This window comes from Peromyscus eremicus, chromosome 5 (assembly GCF_949786415.1).
Source record: "Peromyscus eremicus chromosome 5, PerEre_H2_v1, whole genome shotgun sequence".
NCBI classification, from domain to species: Eukaryota; Metazoa; Chordata; class Mammalia; order Rodentia; family Cricetidae; genus Peromyscus; species Peromyscus eremicus.
Genome location: NC_081420.1, coordinates 29,538,996 through 29,559,279, shown reverse-complemented (window position 1 = coordinate 29,559,279; position 20,284 = coordinate 29,538,996). Strand labels below are relative to the sequence as shown.

At 43.5% G+C, this 20,284-nt stretch overlaps 2 protein-coding genes and 1 pseudogene across 2 annotated transcripts in view; all 3 read left to right on the top strand.

Annotated features, from left to right (window-relative positions):
* The window catches only part of Ripk1 (receptor interacting serine/threonine kinase 1), a 40,004-nt gene extending 24,936 nt beyond the window's left edge, over positions 1-15,068 (top strand). Inside the window, exons 7-11 of the mRNA XM_059263214.1 lie at positions 767-843; positions 6,611-6,701; positions 7,626-8,159; positions 9,931-10,071; positions 12,499-15,068. Of these exons, the coding sequence (XP_059119197.1) occupies positions 767-843; positions 6,611-6,701; positions 7,626-8,159; positions 9,931-10,071; positions 12,499-12,785 (1,130 nt within the window). The 3' untranslated portion in view covers positions 12,786-15,068. The remainder of the gene's footprint in view (positions 1-766; positions 844-6,610; positions 6,702-7,625; positions 8,160-9,930; positions 10,072-12,498) is intronic.
* Positions 14,429-14,982, top strand: LOC131911232 (proteasome subunit beta type-3-like; annotated as a pseudogene).
* A 3,872-nt stretch (positions 15,069-18,940) lies between the features above and the next one.
* The window catches only part of Bphl (biphenyl hydrolase like), a 34,655-nt gene continuing 33,311 nt past the window's right edge, over positions 18,941-20,284 (top strand). The window contains exon 1 of the mRNA XM_059263203.1: positions 18,941-19,081. Coding sequence (XP_059119186.1) covers positions 18,981-19,081 — 101 coding nt within the window. The 5' untranslated portion in view covers positions 18,941-18,980. The remainder of the gene's footprint in view (positions 19,082-20,284) is intronic.

Sequence of the window (20,284 nt, the reverse complement as noted above, 5' to 3'; positions counted from 1 at the left end):
CCAGAGCAAGGCACAATGTTCTGCTGGAGCCAGGGATTTCAAGTATTAGCCCTATTCTTTCTACCTGGCATTGAGCTCTGGTCTCTTCATCAAAGTCACTGATTTGGAGCTGCAAATTTTATTTCATTGCTTTGTCTACACACTACGGTAAGTGACTTAAAAATAATAGATTATTAATATTTAACTTTTTTAATTAAGAAATTTAGGGAATGCTGGGCGGTGGTGGCGCACGCCTTTAATCCCAGCACTCGGGAGGCAGAGGCAGGCGGATCTCTGTGAGTTCGAAGCCAGCCTGGGCTACCAAGTGAGTTCCAGGAAAGGCGCAAAGCTACACAGAGAAACCCTGTCTCGAAAAACCAGAAAAAAAAAAAAAAAAAAAAAAAAAGAAATTTAGGGAAATTTGGCCTAATTTGGAAAGATGGCCTTGTTGGTAAACTGTCTTGCATGCAGGAGGACCTGAGTTTGATTGCCACATAAAAAAGCCGACTGTGATAAATACTTGTAATTCCATTGCTGGGGAGGAGGAGACAGGCAGATCCTGAAGCTCATTGGCCAGCCAGACTATCCTTGGCAAGGTCTAGGCCAGCAAGAGACCCTGTCTCAAAAATCAAGGTGGATTGCAGCTGAGGAATAGCTAAGGTCATCTTTGGTCCTCCACACACACTCACGCACACGTTAGCATACACACACTCATATACAAACAAGCTCTCTTGTGCACATACATGCACACCAGATAAGAAATTTAAAGGACTGTTTTTTCATACAGGCATTGAAGAAGAATTTAGGCCTTTTTACTTAAGTCAATTTGAAGAATATGTAGAAGAGGATGTGGCAAGTTTAAAGGTGAGTGATTATAGCAAGTGCCCAGAACAGCAGTGTACCAAAATGCATTATCAAGAATGGATACAGAAGCAGTGTAATTTGTTACTGAGATTTGAAGTAAGCTAGCGTGGGGAACACAGAAAACAAAATTAGAAATTGTATGAACTATCATGTTGGCAGTTGGGCTCATTTCTCCATTGAAATGTGTGAAGTGAGAGGGAAATATATGTACAAAATACAAAAAAAAAAAAAGACACCCAACATTGAAGAGACTGGAAGTTATTAATTACAAGTGGGTCAGTCATTCTGAGGAATTTATTAAAATAAAAAAAAATTCTGGGGATATGGCTCAGTGATAGAACATGCGTGAGACTTTGAGTTCTGTTGCCAGCACCACAAAACAAGTAACCACACATGAAAAGGGGGAGGGGCACCAAATGGAAGAGAACAGAGCGCATCTATTAAGACACACAAAGGAACAAAAATGCTAACCCACAAGCTAATGCTGAGAGGGTCAGAGAAGCAAGCAGACACTGTTGGGGGCAGAACCACATACACACTGTCAAGAAGAGCTAGTTCCTCCGTGTACTTCTTTTGTGCTAAGTTCTCAATGGCAACAGCATCTCAGGCTACAGTGAGGAGTTTGGTGTCTGGAGTAACAGAGGTTTAAAGTCCAGTTTCCAGCCAGCCAGCTAAGAGGAACAGAAACCTGAATACACATCTGTGTACACACACACACACACACACACACACACACACACACACACACACCTTAGTCATCACTATGCTGCCATAACTATCCTAGGATCATATACCCATAGATGTGGAAAGGAAACGTCAATAAATAAACCAAGCAAGCAAACTGATTTTTTTTTTTTTTTTTTTTTTTTTTTGGTTTTTCGAGACAGGGTTTCTCTGTGTAGCTTTGCGCCTTTCCTGGAACTCACTTGGTAGCCCAGGCTGGCCTCGAACTCACAGAGATCCGCCTGGCTCTGCCTCCCGAGTGCTGGGATTAAAGGCGTGCGCCACCACCGCCCAGCTTGCAAACTGATTTTTAAGGAAGGAAGGAAGTAGGGGAGTAGGAGGTATGTAGGTAGATAGAGAAACTAGCAAGTGTTTACAGACTTTGGAGGGATACTTACACTGTAAAAGAAACATATAATAATCAAGGTAGATACTAAGTCAAAAAAGGATTACCTCACACTTGATAATGACAAAAAGGTTCAGTTCACAGGAAGATAACTGTAGCTTTCAATATGGACATACCTGTAGTAACATGCCCTTAAGTACACAAACCAAAATGGACAAATCCTCAGCCGTGCTTAGAGATAGTAACACATCCCTTTTTAATTGATACAGCAAACAAATCCAAACAATCAGTAAGAATTTAGACTGTTCAAAACTCACATTTTTAACACACTTGACCTAATGCAAACATACAAATCTCTGTATCAAATAATGTCCAAATAACTACTGTCTTAGTTTTATTTTCTTAATGTGATAAAAATACCCTGACAAAAGGAACTTAAAGGAGAAAAGGTTTATTTGGCTCACAATTCGAGGTTACAGTCCATTACAACAGGTCAAAGTGGTAGAAACTTGAAGCAGCTAGTCACTTTATAATCCACAGTCAAGAGCAGAGAGCAATTAATTTATACACCCATTCTAGTACTCTGCTTGCTTTTTCCATTCTCTAGGATCCTCTGCCAGGGAGTAGTGCCACCCCCAGTGGGCTGGTCTTCTTAGTAATCAAAATAATCCCCCATAGACTTGTCCATAGGCCACTCTAATATAGATAGTCCTCTACTGAGACTCTCTTCCCAGGTGATTTTAGAGTATGTAAAGTTGACAATTAAAATTAACCATCACACTTACCTTCAAATACTTTGCAAAAAACACAGAACATTTTTAAATTAACATGTATAAACATTTAAAATGATTGATTATAATATGGAACTGGAGAAGTAGCTCAGTGATTAAGAGCTGTGACTGCTTCTCCAGAGGACTCAAATGCACAGGACCCAGAGGAATCTTACAAACCAGAAAGACAAGCTGCTGTATTAAATCATAGACAGAGGCAAGATGTAGTAGCACAAACTCAGACAGAGTCAAGTAGACCTCTGAGTTTGAGGCCAGCCAAGTCTATATAATGGGACTCGGTTTCAAAAACAGCCATAAAAACAAACAAGCAACAATAAAAATGCAGAGACAAAATACTGAAGTCAACAAATCCCCAAAGAGAATGCTCAGACAGCAACTGCATCAGAAAAGTAACCCTGCCAGTAACCAGGGCAATCAGCATACCAGGTGATACAGAGTGTCTACAGATGGGCAAACATGGAGAAACTTTTCAAAAAGACATGAGAGAAAGGCAAGTAAATGCTGGTATATGGTTATGAATTGAAAGAAGCATATAATCCAATAAAGCTGTTAGTTTTCTTAATGTCATTGATGTATAGAGCACAGTACTAATGGGAAAAGCCCACCCAAATTCTCTAGTGAACTCAACAAGCTGAAGTTGGTCTGAGGGAAAAAGAAACACAACATACTCACCCCAGGGAACTGATGAAGTAGCTAAAACAATGTTTTTGAACAAGAATCATAAGAAGGGGCTGGAGAGATGGCTCAGAGGTTAAGAGCACTGACTGCTCTTCCAGAGGTCCTGAGTTCAATTCCCAGCAACCACATGGTGGCTCACAACCATCTGTAATGAGATCTGGTGCCCTCTTCTAGCCTGCAGGGATAACACTGTATATATAATAAATAAATAAATCTTTAAAAGGAAAAAAAAAAAGAATCATAAGAAGAAGAAATGCATGTCACTGACCAGCAAATTTCAAAACTGTATCTGGTATCACAAAAAAACAAATTGAATCACTGAGAATTTTTTATCCCTAAAATTACCATTTTTGAATGATTGGTAATAGCAAGTGTTGGTAAATACAGACATCCCAATTAGTGAAGTTTTTTGAACAATAAATTACCTATCAGGTATTGTAAAACCCTGTCCTCATGTGTGTTCAAAGTGTTAAGAAACTAACTGTCCATGCGTGCATACTCATAGCCTTAGGAGCCCATCCTAGCATACACATTCAGACATGTAATTGCAAAAGTTGCTTATACTTTAGTTGACAAGTAAAAACTTAAAAACAATGCAAATGTCTTAAGTAGATGCCCCAAATCATGACGGATCTAAACCTACACAGCCAATATTGAGAAGAAGTGAAAATAAAATGCAATGACACAGAAGGACCTTCAAGTCTTGTTAGTGAAAACACGAAGTCACAGAACAGCACTGTTTTGAGTCCCTTCATATCAGATAGTGTGTGTGTGTGTTTGCATGCTTTGGAATGTGCGTGCCAGTGCCTAGAGGGAGAAAAAGGCTGCATGTCCCACTCTGAGTAAGGATTCCCTCTAGAGAGCAGGGCAGAGGGTTGGAGGGAATGGCACACAGGGTTGGAAAAGGAAAATCACTTTTACAAAATGTTAAAATTGCACGAAACTGCTGGACATGAAAACACAGACCTTTAATCCCAGCACTTAGGAAGCAGATACAGGTGGATCTCTGTGAGTCCGAGGCCAGCCTGATCTATGGAAGTGAGTTCTAAAACAACCTATGACTACATAGTGAGACCCTGACTCAAACAAAGCAAAACATAAAGCTGCATTTCATAAAAATAAAAGCAGCATTTAAAATGCTGCAAAATGTGGACATACTAATGTGCTGTGGCATTCCTTCCCAAATCATGCATTTTTTTCAGCAAATGGTTTTTGAACCACTTACTGATGTGAGCATTCTATTAAGAACAAAATATAAATATGAGTAGGAAAAAAAAATCTTAAAGGAAAGTTAGAAATGTGTTAACCTTGTTCCTTTGGTGGGCTTCTGAAAAGTCTGATTTCCTACATTTTCATATTTTCTTTAATGAAAATGTTACTTACATATGGAAGAGTATTTTTTCTCATCCTTCCACACCCCGACCTGAGGATCGATCTTAGGGCCTCATGCATGCTAGGCAAGTACTGTACAACTGAGCTGTATCTCCACCTCTGTTTTCTATTTATTGTGATAAAATCGACTTTTTTTTTTAACCATTTTTAAGTTCAGGATTGCATAGCCATCACCACTTTCCATTTCTAGAATTTTATCATCCCAAACACAAACTCTGCTTACTAAGTAATTAGTTTTTGTTTCTTCTTCCCATTCTTCTTCATTTTCGGTCTCTGAATTTGCCTGTTCTAGGTATCCCACACGGATAAAACCCTACAGTGTTTATCCATTTGTAGAAGCACTTTGTTTACCATGTCATTCATTTTGTTGCTGAATAACGTCCCACTGTGTGGATGATGCCACACCTGTCTGTGCGGTCATCTGTTCATAGAGTCAGAGTTCCTCGCTGTGAGCTGTTGTTGAGTGATGCTGTGGAAACACTGGTGTACAGGCCTTTGTTCTGCTCATGTGCTTTCAGTTCTCCATGATATTTACTGAGAAATGGAGTGGCTAGGCCACACAGGTATCTTGTTTCACTTTTTAGGAGCCTTCAAACCGTTATCCATGGCATCTGAACCACCTCACGCTCTCCACCAGCAGTGTACAAGACTTCAGTTGCCATAGCCTGACAAACACATGCTGTTTTTATGTTGTTCTTCTGTTTTAGCCATTCTGTTCAACAGGAAGTGGCATTTCTTGGTGGTTGAGCATCTTTCCTGTGCTAATGCTTATTCCCATTAAATATCTTCTTTGAAGAAATGTCAATTCAATTTTTTCCGCTTTGAGGTCTTTGTCTATTGTTTTTGTTTTTTGACAGTGTCAAACCAAACAGCCAAAACACATCACCAACTTATGACCCACCTGACTCCACACCACATGCTGGGGTTATAGACATGTCCCACCACCGTGCCTGGCTAAAATAATGTTGTGTTTGGGATCCAACCAGGATCTGGGCTGGGCAGTATTCTACCATTGCATCATGTCCCCAGCCCTCCAATTGCTGGTTTCTAAGTTGAGTTATTTGTAGAGGTGGAGATGGTGGTGGTAGTTATTGTTGTTGAGTTGTGTGTGTATGTGTGTGTGTGTGTGTGTGTGTGTGTGTGTGTGTGTGTATGAAGTATATATCCTGAATGTGTATCTCTTATCAAATATATCAAAATTATCAAATATATCAAATTCCCATTCTGTGGGTTGCCTTTTCGTTCTTCGGATGGTTTCTTTTGATGCATCCACTCTAATTTTGATGTGGTGAAAGATTGATTTGATTGCATGGGGATTATTAGCTGTGCTCTTGGCGTCACTGTCAGGAAATAGTTGCAAGGACCAGCACCACGACCATTTTCTCCTGTACTTCCTTCTAAGAATCTTGAGTTTCAGCTCTTGAGTTCGGGTCATTGATGTATTTTGCGTTCCTTTTTGTCTATGGTAAGGGTCCATCTTCATTCTGTATATATGTATGTCCAGTTTTCCTCTCTGAAAGCCCCAGGGCACCCTGGTCAAACATCAGTTAACCATGGAATGGGAGTGCTTGTTTGATCTGTGTGTCTGTTTTATGTAACTGTCAGCGTTTTGATCTCTGTAGCTTTGTGGTAGCTTGAAATTAGGAAATATAAGTCCTCCAGTTAACTATGTTAATTTGACATATCATTTTATCTATTGGGGAAAATGTTTAATTTGTGGGGAAAATACTGCTTATTAAATTTATATAAAATGTCTTCATCGTGTGAAGAGCTTGGTTCTTTTCAGAATAATTTTCTGCTTATTACTAAAGTCTTGTGTGTATCTTCTCAATTATAGAAACAGTATCCAGATGAAAGTGCAGTTTTGAAGAGAATGTATTCTCTCCAAAACGATTGTGTGCCCTTACCTCCAAGCAGATCAAATTCAGGTAATGTCCCCATTCATTCATTTGCTTTCTCAGTCATTCACTTTAGCCTCTAAAATACTCTGAAAACCATATGGAAACTGGAAGAAAATATAAGATCAAACAGCTGCCTTCAAAGAATTCTTGCATTCTCTAGAATCTAGTTATGTAATTACGGAGGTGCTTTTTTTTTAATTACGACAAAAGCAAAGACATCATGTGAGATACCAAGGTCACTGCCATCTGATCTGGAGCAAATTACTTAATCTCTTCCAAACCTCATCCGGTCATAGATATGATGGCCTACACTCCCACAAGCTTTATATGTACTTTATTAAATAATCACATATATATAATATATAATCTCTCACGCACACACACACACACACACACACACACACACACACACGCCTGCATGCCTGAGTCTATGCACCACATATGAGCAGTGCCCATGATGGCCAAGAGAGGGCATCAGATCCCCTGGAACTGGAGTTATAGGTTGTTGTGAGCTACCTGACATGGGTCCTGAGCTGAGAACTGAACCTAAGTGCTCAGTCAGAACAGGAGGTTCCCTAAACCACTGAACCATCCCTCCACCCTTTCTACAGGCTTTTAAAGAACAAAAGAACAATAAGATGTACACAGGACATAGCTGCTCCTTTTTTAGACCCCACATGGTTCCAAGGTTGACAGTCACCGTCTTGATCCAATGCCAATCCTCTTCTGCCTCAGCCATGCCTGCAAAACTCTGTTTAGTTGCTTGTGATAATTCCCATGTTTTTCCCTGACAGCGAGGGTTCCTGCTGATCATATATTAAACCTGTAGAAAGCAGACGATTATATGCTTTTCATGATTCTTATTTTCAGCATGTCACCCCAGGACAGGTTCATGAAAATGTTCAAGTTTTTATTTTGGTTTTCATGTTGATCATTTCTTCTCTGCTGCAGAACAACCCGGTTCACTGCACAGCTCCCAGGGACTCCCGATGGGGCCTGTGGAGGAATCCTGGTTTTCTTCCTCTCCAGAGCAACCACAGGAAGTGAGTGAGCACAGTGTACAGGCTAAACTCCAAGAGGAAGCCAGTTACCATGCTTTTGGAGCATTCACAGAGAAGCAGGAGAAACCGCAGCCCAGGCGGAATGTGGCTTCCAGCATAGAGGAGGAAAGGAAACGAAGGGTCTCCCATGACCCCTTTGCGCAGCAGAGACCTCATGTGAATGATCAGAGTGCAGGCGCCCAAGGTCTTTCTGATCCCAGCAGAGTCAGATACGGAAACACAGCACACCAGCTGTCAGGGCCAGCCAGCCAAACACAAGTGCCGTTGTGGAACAACGGACTATATAACCAGCACGGGTTTGGAACTGCAGGTGCAGGAGTTTGGTATGGGCCAAATCCAAGCCAAATGTCTAAAACTCCGGTACCTGAGAGCAACCTGCCGGGAAGCACGCCCACCGTTCCATTCATCTCCCTGCCACCATCAGGTAAATGAATTTTTAACAGTCCCTGTCTTGTCTTGTCTTTTTCCCCTGAAACTGAAGCCACCAATAACGTCATCAATTCTAAGTTATTGATGGGACAAAGAGTAAGTTCCTCAGAGCCTTCAGCTGGCAGGGGCAGCCTTCCACATTGAAATGGTCTCCATCAGACCACACGGTCTACAATTGTGTTTGGATTAGAGACCCTTATAACTGATAGGCATCTCTCTTCAGCCTGTGGGAGATACCAGCTTCTCCAATAAATGGAAAGTATTTTATTTATTTATTCTATATTCTTTTATTTTGCTTCTTGTCTTCTGAGGGTGAGAAGGAAGTCTTAGGTATTTTTGTTTCTTATTTAAGATATAGGCTACAATTTGTGGTAAGAAAAGTATTTTTCATCTTCCATAGCTCTCTCTTATGAAATCCAGGCTAGTTGATGTAGTTTTCAATACTCTAGCATGGAAGTAACGTAGTATCCATCATTATTCCCAAATAACAGTTCCCATGATACCTTCCCTTACCCAGATGTCATCCATCAGCAGTAACTGTACTGTGCCCTAGGGATCCAAGGATCAGCAGTGTAGAGGAAGCTTTGAGAACCAGAACTTTCTGAGCTGGCTGTGTAGCTCAGTGGAACAGAACCGGCCTAGCAAGCATGAGGCCATGTATTCCTTGATACAAAACAATATGTCTTTCAAAATGGCAGATTCCCCAAAGTATTCTGCCTTTTCTGTAGGTTTTCTTATAAGCTCTGTGGAAAGCACATTATTGGGCAAGGTATTCAGCAGGATCTATACCAACACATACTCATGAGTGGGATGTCTTTTGTTTCCCTTGCCTTTGTAGCTAAAATGTTTTGTGTCACCATTGTATTTTCTTCATTCATGATTAATTCAATACAAATGTCTAGAGTGCGTCCTGCTTTTTACCTGGCTGCTGGAGAACTGTAACATGAGCAAGCAGCCTGAGCTCCTTCCCTCACACGGCTTTGAATCGGCATGGGAGGAAAGCAGTCATCACCAATATTTAATATGTCATTTTCGGGCCCAGTCTCCGTATGAGTAGCCCAATCTTACTAGTTGGCTCCAAGAGTCCTCCTTCTGTCTTGCCAACAGTAGACCTTCTTAGTGATGCTGAGGTTTTGCCAGTAGCCAGGGAATCTCAGTTCACGGTCAGTCATGGAATTACTATACCCTGAGGAGGATCTCACAGATGTGGTTCTTCTGCTTGCTTCTCTGATAAGATAGACCTAACAAATGTGAGCTTTCTAGCTCTAACTGCCATAATAGGAGGGTGTGTCTACCAGTAAGTGGGAAAGCAGAATAAAGTAGCCCTTGGGTTGCTATTATTTTGAGTAATGCTACTGTAAGCTTGAATGTAGAAATCTCAGTCTGTCTGTCTCTGAGTCTCTATGGGTATTTGGGAGAGAGAGAATGTGTGTGTGTGTGTATATACATTCCTAGAAATGGAATTACTGAATCATATGGTAATTCTATCTTTAATTTTTGAGAAACTGCATGCTGTCTTCCACTTTGGTTATACCATTTCATTCCCAGTAATTTTTTCACAGTCTTGCCAACACTGATGTCTTTCTTTTAATGGTAGGCATCATATGGTTATGAAGTCAAACAGCCACATTATAAAGAACTGACTGCTAAGAGTGTCATAGGATAAGCAGTTGAACATCCGTATAAAGCCCTGCACCTTTACATGCCGTATATTTTTCTTTTGCGTTCAATCTCATGCATTTACCTGTATCTTTTTCTCTATTCAGATGAGTCCATAAAATATACTATATACAATAGTTCTGGTGTTCAGATTGGAAACTACAATTATATGGATCTTGGACTGAGTTCACAACTACCAGACAACCTGTGCAAAGAAGAGCCAGCTTCCAAGCACCAAGCCATCTTTGGTAACATGCTTGTTAAGGACCAGTGTTGGGCTGAGGTGTAGCTGTTGTAGATTGTTTGTCTAGCATGCATGAGGCCTTGAACTCAGTTCCCAGCACTGAAGGGAGTTTTTTGAAAAGGGTACAGTGTCTTATGACTTGGACATTTCTTGACCATTTTTACTCGTTGAGAGGAACATAATAGAACCTTAAATTTTCTTTCAAGATTCTCACTGAAAGTTATCCTGTGTTTCCTCAGTAGTTTTTGTAGATATATATTACTTGTCTGACTGTTTTTTCTGCTTGCACTATATTCGTGCCTGGTGCCCAGAGAGGTCAGAAGAATGTATCAGATCCTTTGGAATAGGAATTAGGGATAGTTGTGAGCTGTCTGGATGCTGGGCACTGACCCAAGCAAGAACAACCAGTGCTCCTAACTGCTGAGCGATCTACTCCAGCCCTTACTCAGTAATTTTTAATCCTTTGTTATCTGTTTTTTTTTTTTTTAACACAGGGATAATCACAGTATCTAATTGGTAGTGGTGGTATGAAGCTTATACTATTCAATGTGTATTGAAAATGTAGGACACTAACTGTGAATATTAAACTTGTCATCATCATCCATGATCCTGTTCAGACTTGGAGAAATAGCTCCCTCGGCTCTGCAGCAAAGGGATTCTGTAAAACACAGAAGGCCATGCTCTCCATAGCACTGTGTAATAAAAACAAGAGCTCTCATAGGTGGCTTTCTGCCATGAGACAGTGATGCATGCCTGTAATCACATCACTAGGGCGGTTGAAGTGGGAAGGTGCTGAGTCCCAGGTCAGCCTGGCTATAGCAAGACCCTATCTCAAAAAGGAATTGCAATTTAGCCTTCTGATTAAGTGTGGAGGTTGGGAGTTTTGGTTTTTTTGTTTGTTTTGTTTTGCTTTGCTTTGTTCTATGAAGGGGCATGTAGTAGGCAAGGCTCTGCTTGCCCTGAGGCCTCTCCATCCTTGGAGTGCAGAAGCAGCCACAGATAGTCTGCACATGGATGAGTATAGATATGGTCCCCAAAACTGTTCACAAAAGGCAGGAGCCAGACTAGGCCCACAGGCTGCATACTTTGCCAGTTGCTGAACTACTGCACTGGAAGAGTGACCTTTAAAATGCCTGAGAGATGGATTCTTAGCTTTTGAGGAACTGAAGTTACCTTTGTGACTGTCCTGACACCCAGGCCTCCTCTCTAGAGAGACTGGGAATTTACAGTTATTGAGGCTCTTAGACTACTGCCAGAATTGACAGACTGCACTGTGGTGCTGATGGCAGAGAGGGGAATAGGGGGCTTTGTTTGTCCCTCACATTCAGCCTTCTGAGCCTTCTGACTGTTATGATGACTTCTCCCTTTTCTTTTGCTTTCTTTTCTTTTTTTTTTTTTGGTGGTTGTTTCCTGAGACAGGGATTCGCTGTGTAACAGGCCTAGCTATCCTAGAACTTTGTAGACTAGGCTGGCCTTGAACTCACAGAGACCACCTGCCTCTGCCTCCTGGGTGCTGAGATTAAAGTCATGCACCACCATGCCTGGCATTCTTTTTTTTTTTTTTTTTTTCTTGAGACAGAGTCTATCTCCTCTGTCTGCCTGCCTGTCCACCCCTCCCTCCCTCCCTCCCTCCCTCCCTCGCTCTCTCCCTCCCTCCCCACACCTGCCTCTGCCTCCCAGGTGCCGGGATTAAAGGCTTGTGCCACCACACTGAGCCATTTCTTATTTTCAGGTGTTTCCTTTACTTATTTTTATGAAAGTCTAAGATGATAGAGCTAGTAGCAAGAGAAAGGCCATGTGTATATAAAATGAAGGGTCAGCAGTTAGATGAAGGGAGAGAAAACCTTAAAAAGTGTATGTACCTCATCTGTTGAGAGATAGAGAAGACATTGTAATTAAATGAGGGTGACACTTGGTCTCAGTGTCCTTATTAAGAGGAAAGTGAACTGTCTAGAGATGAGTGGCCTTGGCCTGTGGCCATGTGTAAGTTGACAGTGTCCCAAAGAAACAACGCCCTCCCCATTACATGTAGTTAGTCTTAACCAGAACAGGCTGCAGGCGAGAGCTGAATAGAACAGCCGTGTAGGGGACTGGTTCGTGAAGCCACCAGTTATGGCTCAGGAAGGTGTCATCTGCCATGAAGGAAGGGACACCCTATTTTAAGTTGTACGAAGACTCCTTAACGGCTGGAGCTAGGCCTAGTATTGTCCAACAAGTCACTAGCAGTTACACCAGGCGGCGATGCACACTTAGAAGCCCAGTCCTCAGGAGACAAAAGGGCTACAGAGCAAGACTGCCTCAAACGGAACAGAAAGTTCCCTTTATTGCGTCTCTTGGTCCGCTTCACTTTCCTGGGCCGTTTCAGCATTGCAGACAGGAGAATGTTCAAATGAGCTGTAGCCTGAGGCTTCTCCTCTTTTCTGTTTGGCAGATAACACCAGTAGTCTGACTGATAAACACCTGAACCCTGTGAGGGAAAACCTGGGAAGGCAGTGGAAAAACTGTGCCCGCAAGCTGGGCTTCACTGAGTCGCAGATCGATGAAATTGACCACGATTATGAGCGAGACGGGCTGAAAGAAAAGGTTTACCAAATGCTGCAGAAGTGGTTGATGCGGGAAGGCACCAAGGGGGCCACAGTGGGAAAGCTGGCCTGGGCGCTTCACCAGTGTTACAGGATAGACCTGCTGAACCACTTGATACGCGCCAGCCAGAGCTAAGCCTGGGCTGGCTCTGGCAGAGGGAACCAGACTGTTCGCCCGGTGCACCAGCCCCGTTTGCCCCTGGCTTTCGGAACTCATCTCAGTGCGAGTCCTGCATCTGCGCACAGTGTCGTGCATTCTGGAACTGGAGAATGGGAAGACAAGTCTGCAGCCCACTCTGGTTCTTCAGAAAGTACAAGCGCGAAGACTGCTCAGTGGCCCAGGACAAGGTTGGGGCGGGGGATAAAAAGAACAGCCTATTGGGTTGTGAAAAGGAGAGAAGAGGTGTTGGAGGAGAAAGATGGTCTTCGTTCAGCTTGTGCTATAGTCTTCAGTTATGCTGTTTACTCAGTTTCCTGTGCTTTCGTTTGGGCGAGGGGGTAAAAAAAACATTCAAAGAATGTAAAATCCACTAGCTTCCTACTTCATGCACCGAGTGCAGTCAAGTTCTGCTCAGATGCCTAATACGACAGCCACGGTTCTTCCTACAGTTACAGGCTCTGTTAACTTTAGCGTCAGTGCTGTGCTGTCCCCTTAAGCTTTAAGAATCATGTGCAATTCTAGTCTGTCAAATTGTAAGTTAATGAGGAGATGATAAGGAGTGCTAAGGAGGAGGAAAATCTCAGGGCAGAGGGAGATGAGCAGATTCCAGCAGTCGCCACTGACAGCTGCCGCTGATTGCAGCTGCTGTAAAAAGTGCTCTAAGTTTTTCAGTCCTCTTCTGCCATTCTGACACTTGGTGCAGTTCCTCAGCCTGCACCCCACAGAGGGAACAGGTGTGCAGGAAATACTGATCAGGAAACGGCATCTCTTCCTGGATATGACCAGAGCCTCAGCACTGCTCACTGTAGAGCTGCTTCCTCAGTTTACCCAGAAAAATGTACTGTAGGAAAATATGTTTCTTCTGTGTGCCATGAATCAAAAAGGACAGCTTCAGAGTCCAGTCACTGTGCCTTTAGCAAGCCCATGTGCCACCCGGGAGGAAGTGGAAGAACTAGAAGGAAAGACTGAAGCTGCCTGAGCCAACCACAGTCACTGTTGGCACCTGCTGGTCAGAGGCTACGCAGTGACAGTCTGGCGATTAGAAAAGATTCAGGTGTCCGGTTGACAACGGTGGGTTGTGATTCTGAATCCCCTGCAACCTCAGAGATACATAGCACTCCTGGAATGGGCTGCAAAGCAGCTTTGGCTTTGGTGGCCCTTTGGTACTGGTTGGCACTTCATCCTCCACTGTTGGCCTAGCCTGTACTCTGTAGAATATTTAGAAACATTCCTGGCCTCCATCTGATGGATGCCAGTAGTACAAGTCAACTCCACCCACCAGATGTGACAAAAATGTCTCTAGACATGGCTACATGTTCTTTGGAGGGACCCTGCTATAACTTTATATGCCTCAGTTCTCCTGTCACAGGTGCTGGGTTCATGCCTTCAGTGCATAGTGTGTGCACATTGGAAGGAAATTGGAGCAGGGAAGGTTCCAGACTTTCCTGGAGGAACCTGGATAGTCTTTAAATGCTTTCTTCTTAACTTATATTCTAATGCTGTTTTAAAAAGACAGCATTAGAATTTTTAATGGAGTTTTGAGGGGGTGGGGGGATGGCAAGGGAAGCCAGAACTGCTTTTGGAATTGTAGTAGTAGTCAGGGTCCTAATGTTAAAATCATGTCTATTAAGTGTTCTGTAAGGGAAGAATTATGGGTTCATTGCAGAAGGCAGGTACTTCAGGTCCAGGCCCAGATTGTGACCACAGACTTCCAGGTCTTTTCCATGGGTTACTGGCCAGGCTCACCACTGACATCCAGACAATTGCTTGGCACCTTGAGTTGTGGCTGAGCCTGTATGAGTTGAAGGACAGTCAGCAGATGAAGCCTTATACTTCTGGCATGCTGGCCAGTCCCTTGTACGAGAAAGGCTTTGAACCAACTACACAGAGCCAGTCATTGATAGGCTAGACCCAAAGACCTTCATTTGCTCTCTGCATCTCATAGGCTGCCCATGATGACTGATGCCTCCGTAGTCAGTGGCACCTGCTCCAAACAAGTGCACAGGACATGGGAGTCTCGCTGGGAACCCAGCATGGATTTAGAGCACTTCTTTAAAGCCACCTCCCAAGCTATGCAGAATGCTGTGGACTGGGGTGCAAGCCAGGCCTGAGTGTCATTGTCCACATCATTAAATAAAACAAGATCACCACCACCCGGACACTGAAGGCCTGAGGAGACTAACCCTGTTCCCAGAACCCAGAGTTCTGTTTGGTTCTGTTTTCAGTAACCTTTCTTTAAAAAAAAAAAAATAAAATAAAAATAGTGAGGTTCTGTTTTCAGTAACCTCTCTTTAAAAAAAAATAGTGAAATAAAATTTTATACTTTAAATACAGGGTACTGAATGATGTTTGTGTGAATATACTGCTCATGTTGGCATTTCTTGTGCATTCGAGTGAAAAGGTGTTCCCGAGCAGTACGTACTGTCCCCACGAGGCCACATCATTGAAATCCACATGGCTCAACTCTTAAGTGCCACCCTGAAAGGCCACATTTACCTCTGAAGGGTTGCGGTGCATGCCAAGTTCCACTTCTATACTTGAGCAGAAACCAGATAAGCAAGGGGAGCCTGACCAGAAAATGAGGGAGGAGACTCCACAGTTGCTCCCAAGCACAGGTTTTCCACTTGCTGTGATTGTGATCCTGCCTCCTTCTGTTGTGTAGTTATATACGGGAATGAGAAAAGGAGTTCAACCTCAAAGACATCTTAACCATTTATCTTGATGTACTTTTTCTTTGCTTTTTAATGAGTTCTTTACAAAAAGATGCAACCTGTAACACAAATAGCTAAATGGTCTTACTAATAAAAACAAAACAAAACAAAAAAAACTGGAGCCAGATATTGGGGTGAGAACTGAAAGATCAGAGGAATAGAACAAGCGAGCCACAAGTTCTTACCTCTAGGAAATCCTCAGCCCAAGAGAGCTACTTCCTGTACTCACACCTTATATACCTTTCTGTGCCCTGCCATCTTACTTCCTCTCTCCACCCAGCCACATCACTTCCTCTTTCCGCCCAGCCCTATCACCTCCTGTCTGTACAGACCTCTATAGTTAACTAGTGCTGGGATTAAAGGTGTGTGCCACCACACCTGGCTCTGTTCCCAGTGTGGCCTTGAACAGAGATACGGATGGATCTCTGCCTCCCGAATGCTAGGATTAAAGATGTGTGCTACCACTGCCTGACCTCTGTGTTTAATATAGTGGCTGGCTTTGTCCTCAGATCCCCAAGCAAGCTTTATTTGTTAGAGCACAAATAAAATATCACCACAGTAACCTATCTAATCATTTCACTTTAACTTGATGAAGGTTCACAAATGAGCAACATACCCACTTGGTGGCTCTTTTTCTTTTATATTTATTTGTGTGCACTTGAGCTACAGTGCTCATGTGGAGGTCAGAGGTCAACTGATGGGAGTCAGCTCTCTATTCAAGTTGGGGTAAATGTCATCTTGATAGTGAGACCAACAACATAGTTTTTTATTCCTTCACATCAGTTCCTTGGAAGAATCTTTCACCTTGCTTTTTAACCACACTTTCCAAAATGCCATGTTCATATTCAATGAAAATTCCAATAATGTGTCAACTCTTGTCTATACATCTGGATGCTCCTTTATCTGTGTCAGCACTTCCTCAGCTATTCTTTGCTGGAGTCCCAGCACTTGGGAGGCTGAGGCAGGAGGCTCCAGCGTCCAAGCAAAGCTAGCTTCACCCTGGGCTGCTTCTCCATGGTATAAGCAATTTACAAGATTATCTAAAAGGTTGATATCCAGTTTGTGGCTAACATCGAGCAGCTTGGTGTGATAACATTTCATAGTTGCTGACATAATATCAAAAATTGAGCCGAAGAACCAATCGCTTCTTCCTTCATGTCCAGGCTTTTGGGCCAAGGAAAGTAAGGAAGAAGGGAGGAAATCAAGGTGGGCTTCTCACCTTGAAAAAAAAAAAAAAGAAATTTTAAAAATGGGGAAGGGAGGGGCTCAATGGCATTTTCTAAGCAGCTGGTTATAAAGAATCAAGAGCTAATGTTGCTGCAGTGAGAGGTGTTGTGTCTTAACAGAGTGTTATGAAACTACCAAGCAGGCCTGAATGCTGCTCCACAGCCATGTGGTCCAACTTCCCTGACTGTAGTTGTTTTTACTCTTGGTCTTTTGGGGGGCCCACCACTCAGCTCCCAAATAAATACACACAGGGACTTATTCTTACTTATGAATGCCCAGCCTTAACTTCGTTTATTTCTTGCCAGCTTTTCTTAAGTGATCCCATCTCTCTTTTGCCTCTGGGCTTTTACCTTTCTCTATTTCAGTATATCTTTTCTTTCCTTCTTACTCTGTGTCTGGCTGTGTGGCTGGCCCTTTTTTTTCTCACTCCTTCATCTCTACTCCCAAATTTCTCCTATTTATTCTCTCTGCCTGCCAACCCTGCTTATCCTTTCTCCTGCCTCACTTTTGGCCGTTCTGTTCTTTATTTGACCTATCAGGTATTTTAGACAGGCAAAGTAACACAGCTTCACAGAGTTAGACAAATGCAACATAAAAGAATGCAACACATCTTTGCATCATTAAACAAATGTTCCGCAGCATAAACAAATGTAACACACTTTAAAATAATATTCCACCACATCTGACGACAGTTTTAAGGGGTGGGGATGGAAAGAGTAGATACAAATTAAAATTAAAGTGAAGCATTTTTAAGGTGCCTGGCACAAAAATGACAGTAGTTTTGGTTTGTGTATGAAGTATTGAAAGCTTTTTCCCCAATTAGTGGAACCAGTCACTGGGGTAATTGGATCGTGAGATTATATCTCTGATATAATCAATGGAGGAATTCACTGATGGATTCATAGTTTGATGGCTTTATTGGAAGATGGTAGGAGGTGAGGCCTGACTATAAGAAACAGGTCACTGGGATCATGCCTTTGAACGATTTCTTCCTTTGAACAGTCCCCCCGCCCAATCCCTTTCTCAGTCTCTGTTACCACCATGTGCTGCTCAGGCCCAAAGCAATGGGTCCAGATGACTTGGGACTGAAAACTCTGAAGCCATGAACCTGTCCTCATTTTAGATTGTTTTCAGATGTTTGTCACAGTGGTGCAGAAAGCTAACACAGTACGATGCATGAATGGTGAGTTCTTGAGACTTATGTAATAAATGTTGACACGGGTGTTACTGTTTTTGCTCTTTTGGGGGGCCCGCCATCCAGCTCCCCAATAAATCACACTCAGAAACTTACTATTACTTATAAATGCCTGGCCTTAACTTGGCTTGTTTCTTGCCAGCTTAACTTTAAATTATCCCATCTACCTTTTGCCTCTGGGCTTTTACCTTTCTCTTACTTCTGTAATTCTTATTTTCACTCTTACTCCGTGTCTGGCCGTGTAGCCAGGTGGCTGGCCCCGTGCATTCTCCTCCTCCTCTCACTTCTTGATCTGTCCTCTTTTCCTCCCAGATTTCTTCTCTCTATTCTCTCTGCCTGCCAGCCCTGCCTGTCCTTTCTTCAGCCTCGCAATTGGCCATTCAGCTCTGTGTTAAGCCATCAGGTGTTTTAGACAGGAAAAGTAACACAGCTTCAGAGTTAAACAAATGCAACATAAAAGAATGCAACTCATCTTTCCATCATTAAACAAATGTTCCATAGCACAAACAAATGTAACACATCTTAAAAGAATACTCTCCTACACACGGGTAACTTAAAAGCTTGCTGCTATCATTTTGCTTAGCAGCAAGGGACTCAAAAAGAGATAGATCTATGGAAAGTGTAATGTAACCAGGTGTGGGGATGCAGGCCAGTAATCCCAGCGTGAGGCCAGAGGATCAGGAGCTCAAGGTCAACATCAGCTACATAGTTCTAGGCCAGCTTAAGCTACTTAAGGCCCTTTCTCAACAAAAGCAGGAAACAATGGTGGTCTTGTCTCTCAGAGGCTCTGCCTAGATGCCCAGCAGGTAGCCCCGCCTCCCCAAAGCTTTGGAAACCACAGCAATTGCAAGCAAGGAGCGGTGCCAAAATAGGACTATCCACCCTGGGAGGGCCAGGTGTAAAAGAGAACAAGCTTCGTTTCTGATCAGGCCTGACAAGAGGCGTGGCCGGCCGGGGCGTGGCTTCGAGTTCCGCACTTGCAGGGGTGGCATCCAGCTGGGCGCACGCGCATTTCTCGAGGAGGTGCGACTTGGAACTATGGCGACTGCAGCGGTCCACCCTGCGGCCCTGCGACTGCGGCTGCTCCTCTCGCCTCTGAAGTCCAGGATCCGGGTGCCCCAGGCTGCAGCCGCCTTCGGGTAATAGAATGCTGGGAGCAGCTTGGGGCGCCGGCCGCTGGCAGGGGAGGGACAGGTGCCTGGCGCCCTCAGACCCGGGTCCAGATCCCGCCGAGCTAGTGCGCAAGCACTTCGGTGCCTGGGGTTTGGTTCTAGGGGCTGGGCTGTGGTCCAGCCTCCTCAGTGCAGATGGAAGGGACCGGGAGGGACTTTTGCTGGTAGTCATGGATCCCAAACCCAATGTCTTTTAGCCAGTTGCTGGGGACAGTAACTATTCCTGCCTCCTCAGAAATCCTCCTAACCTGCTTCAGTCTGAGGGCCCAAGTTTCCTGAGTCTTTTTGCTTGCTAATCTGGAAAGTCAGAGTGCAGGAGAAGCTGCTTGGGAACCTGTGTAAATTCAAAGACCCAGGTCCCCCTGCCGGAGGTTCTCATGTGGGTGTGTGGTGATGCCCAAGAAGCTGCATCTTCCCTTCCATTCTCCACCACGCTCCACTCCAGCCCTTTGCTAAAACAATGACAACATTCGTGGAGACCTGCTGTCTTGAAAATGGGTGCTCAGTCTCAAGAGAATCTGAGCAGAAAATGTGGATAGAACAGTCTGAAGCTGTGCGTATCCCACCGTATACTATACGCAGACATACCCACTGCGCATGTGCGGCTTACTGTCTGTGGGCCATTGACACTATGACTGGCATTTAGAACTTTACTAGATCTAATGTGGAAACCGATCATTTGAGCACATAATTTGGAAGCAGAAAGAACAGGAAATCGAACCAGATTTACAAACGTTCATAGCATGATTGTGTAGTTCTTCGGTTTTGTGTCTAATTCCGGTTTCTTCCCTCGTTTTAGGAGTATGTGACTTTAGCGCCCCCCCCCCCTTTTATCTATACAGGTGGAAAAACGCGTCAGTGGCTATGGTTGTGTAAATTACCAGTGAACAGTAGGCATTTTATCCAGTTCCTTGATTGCAGGAAGGGGGATTAAGATGAGGCTGCCAGAGCTGTGTTAATGCCATACTCATTGGTGAATTGATGGATGTTGAGAGTCCTATTCACTTAGCTGCCCTGTGAACCATTCTTCCTGAAAGATCTCCGTGAAGGTTTCCCTGGGTCTTGTCCTGCCATTTTCCAAACACTGTTCCATACTGACACGGCCTGTAATCTGAGAGACACAGCCTGGGCTGGTTAATCCTGAAGCCAGGCTGCAGCTCCACGCCTGCA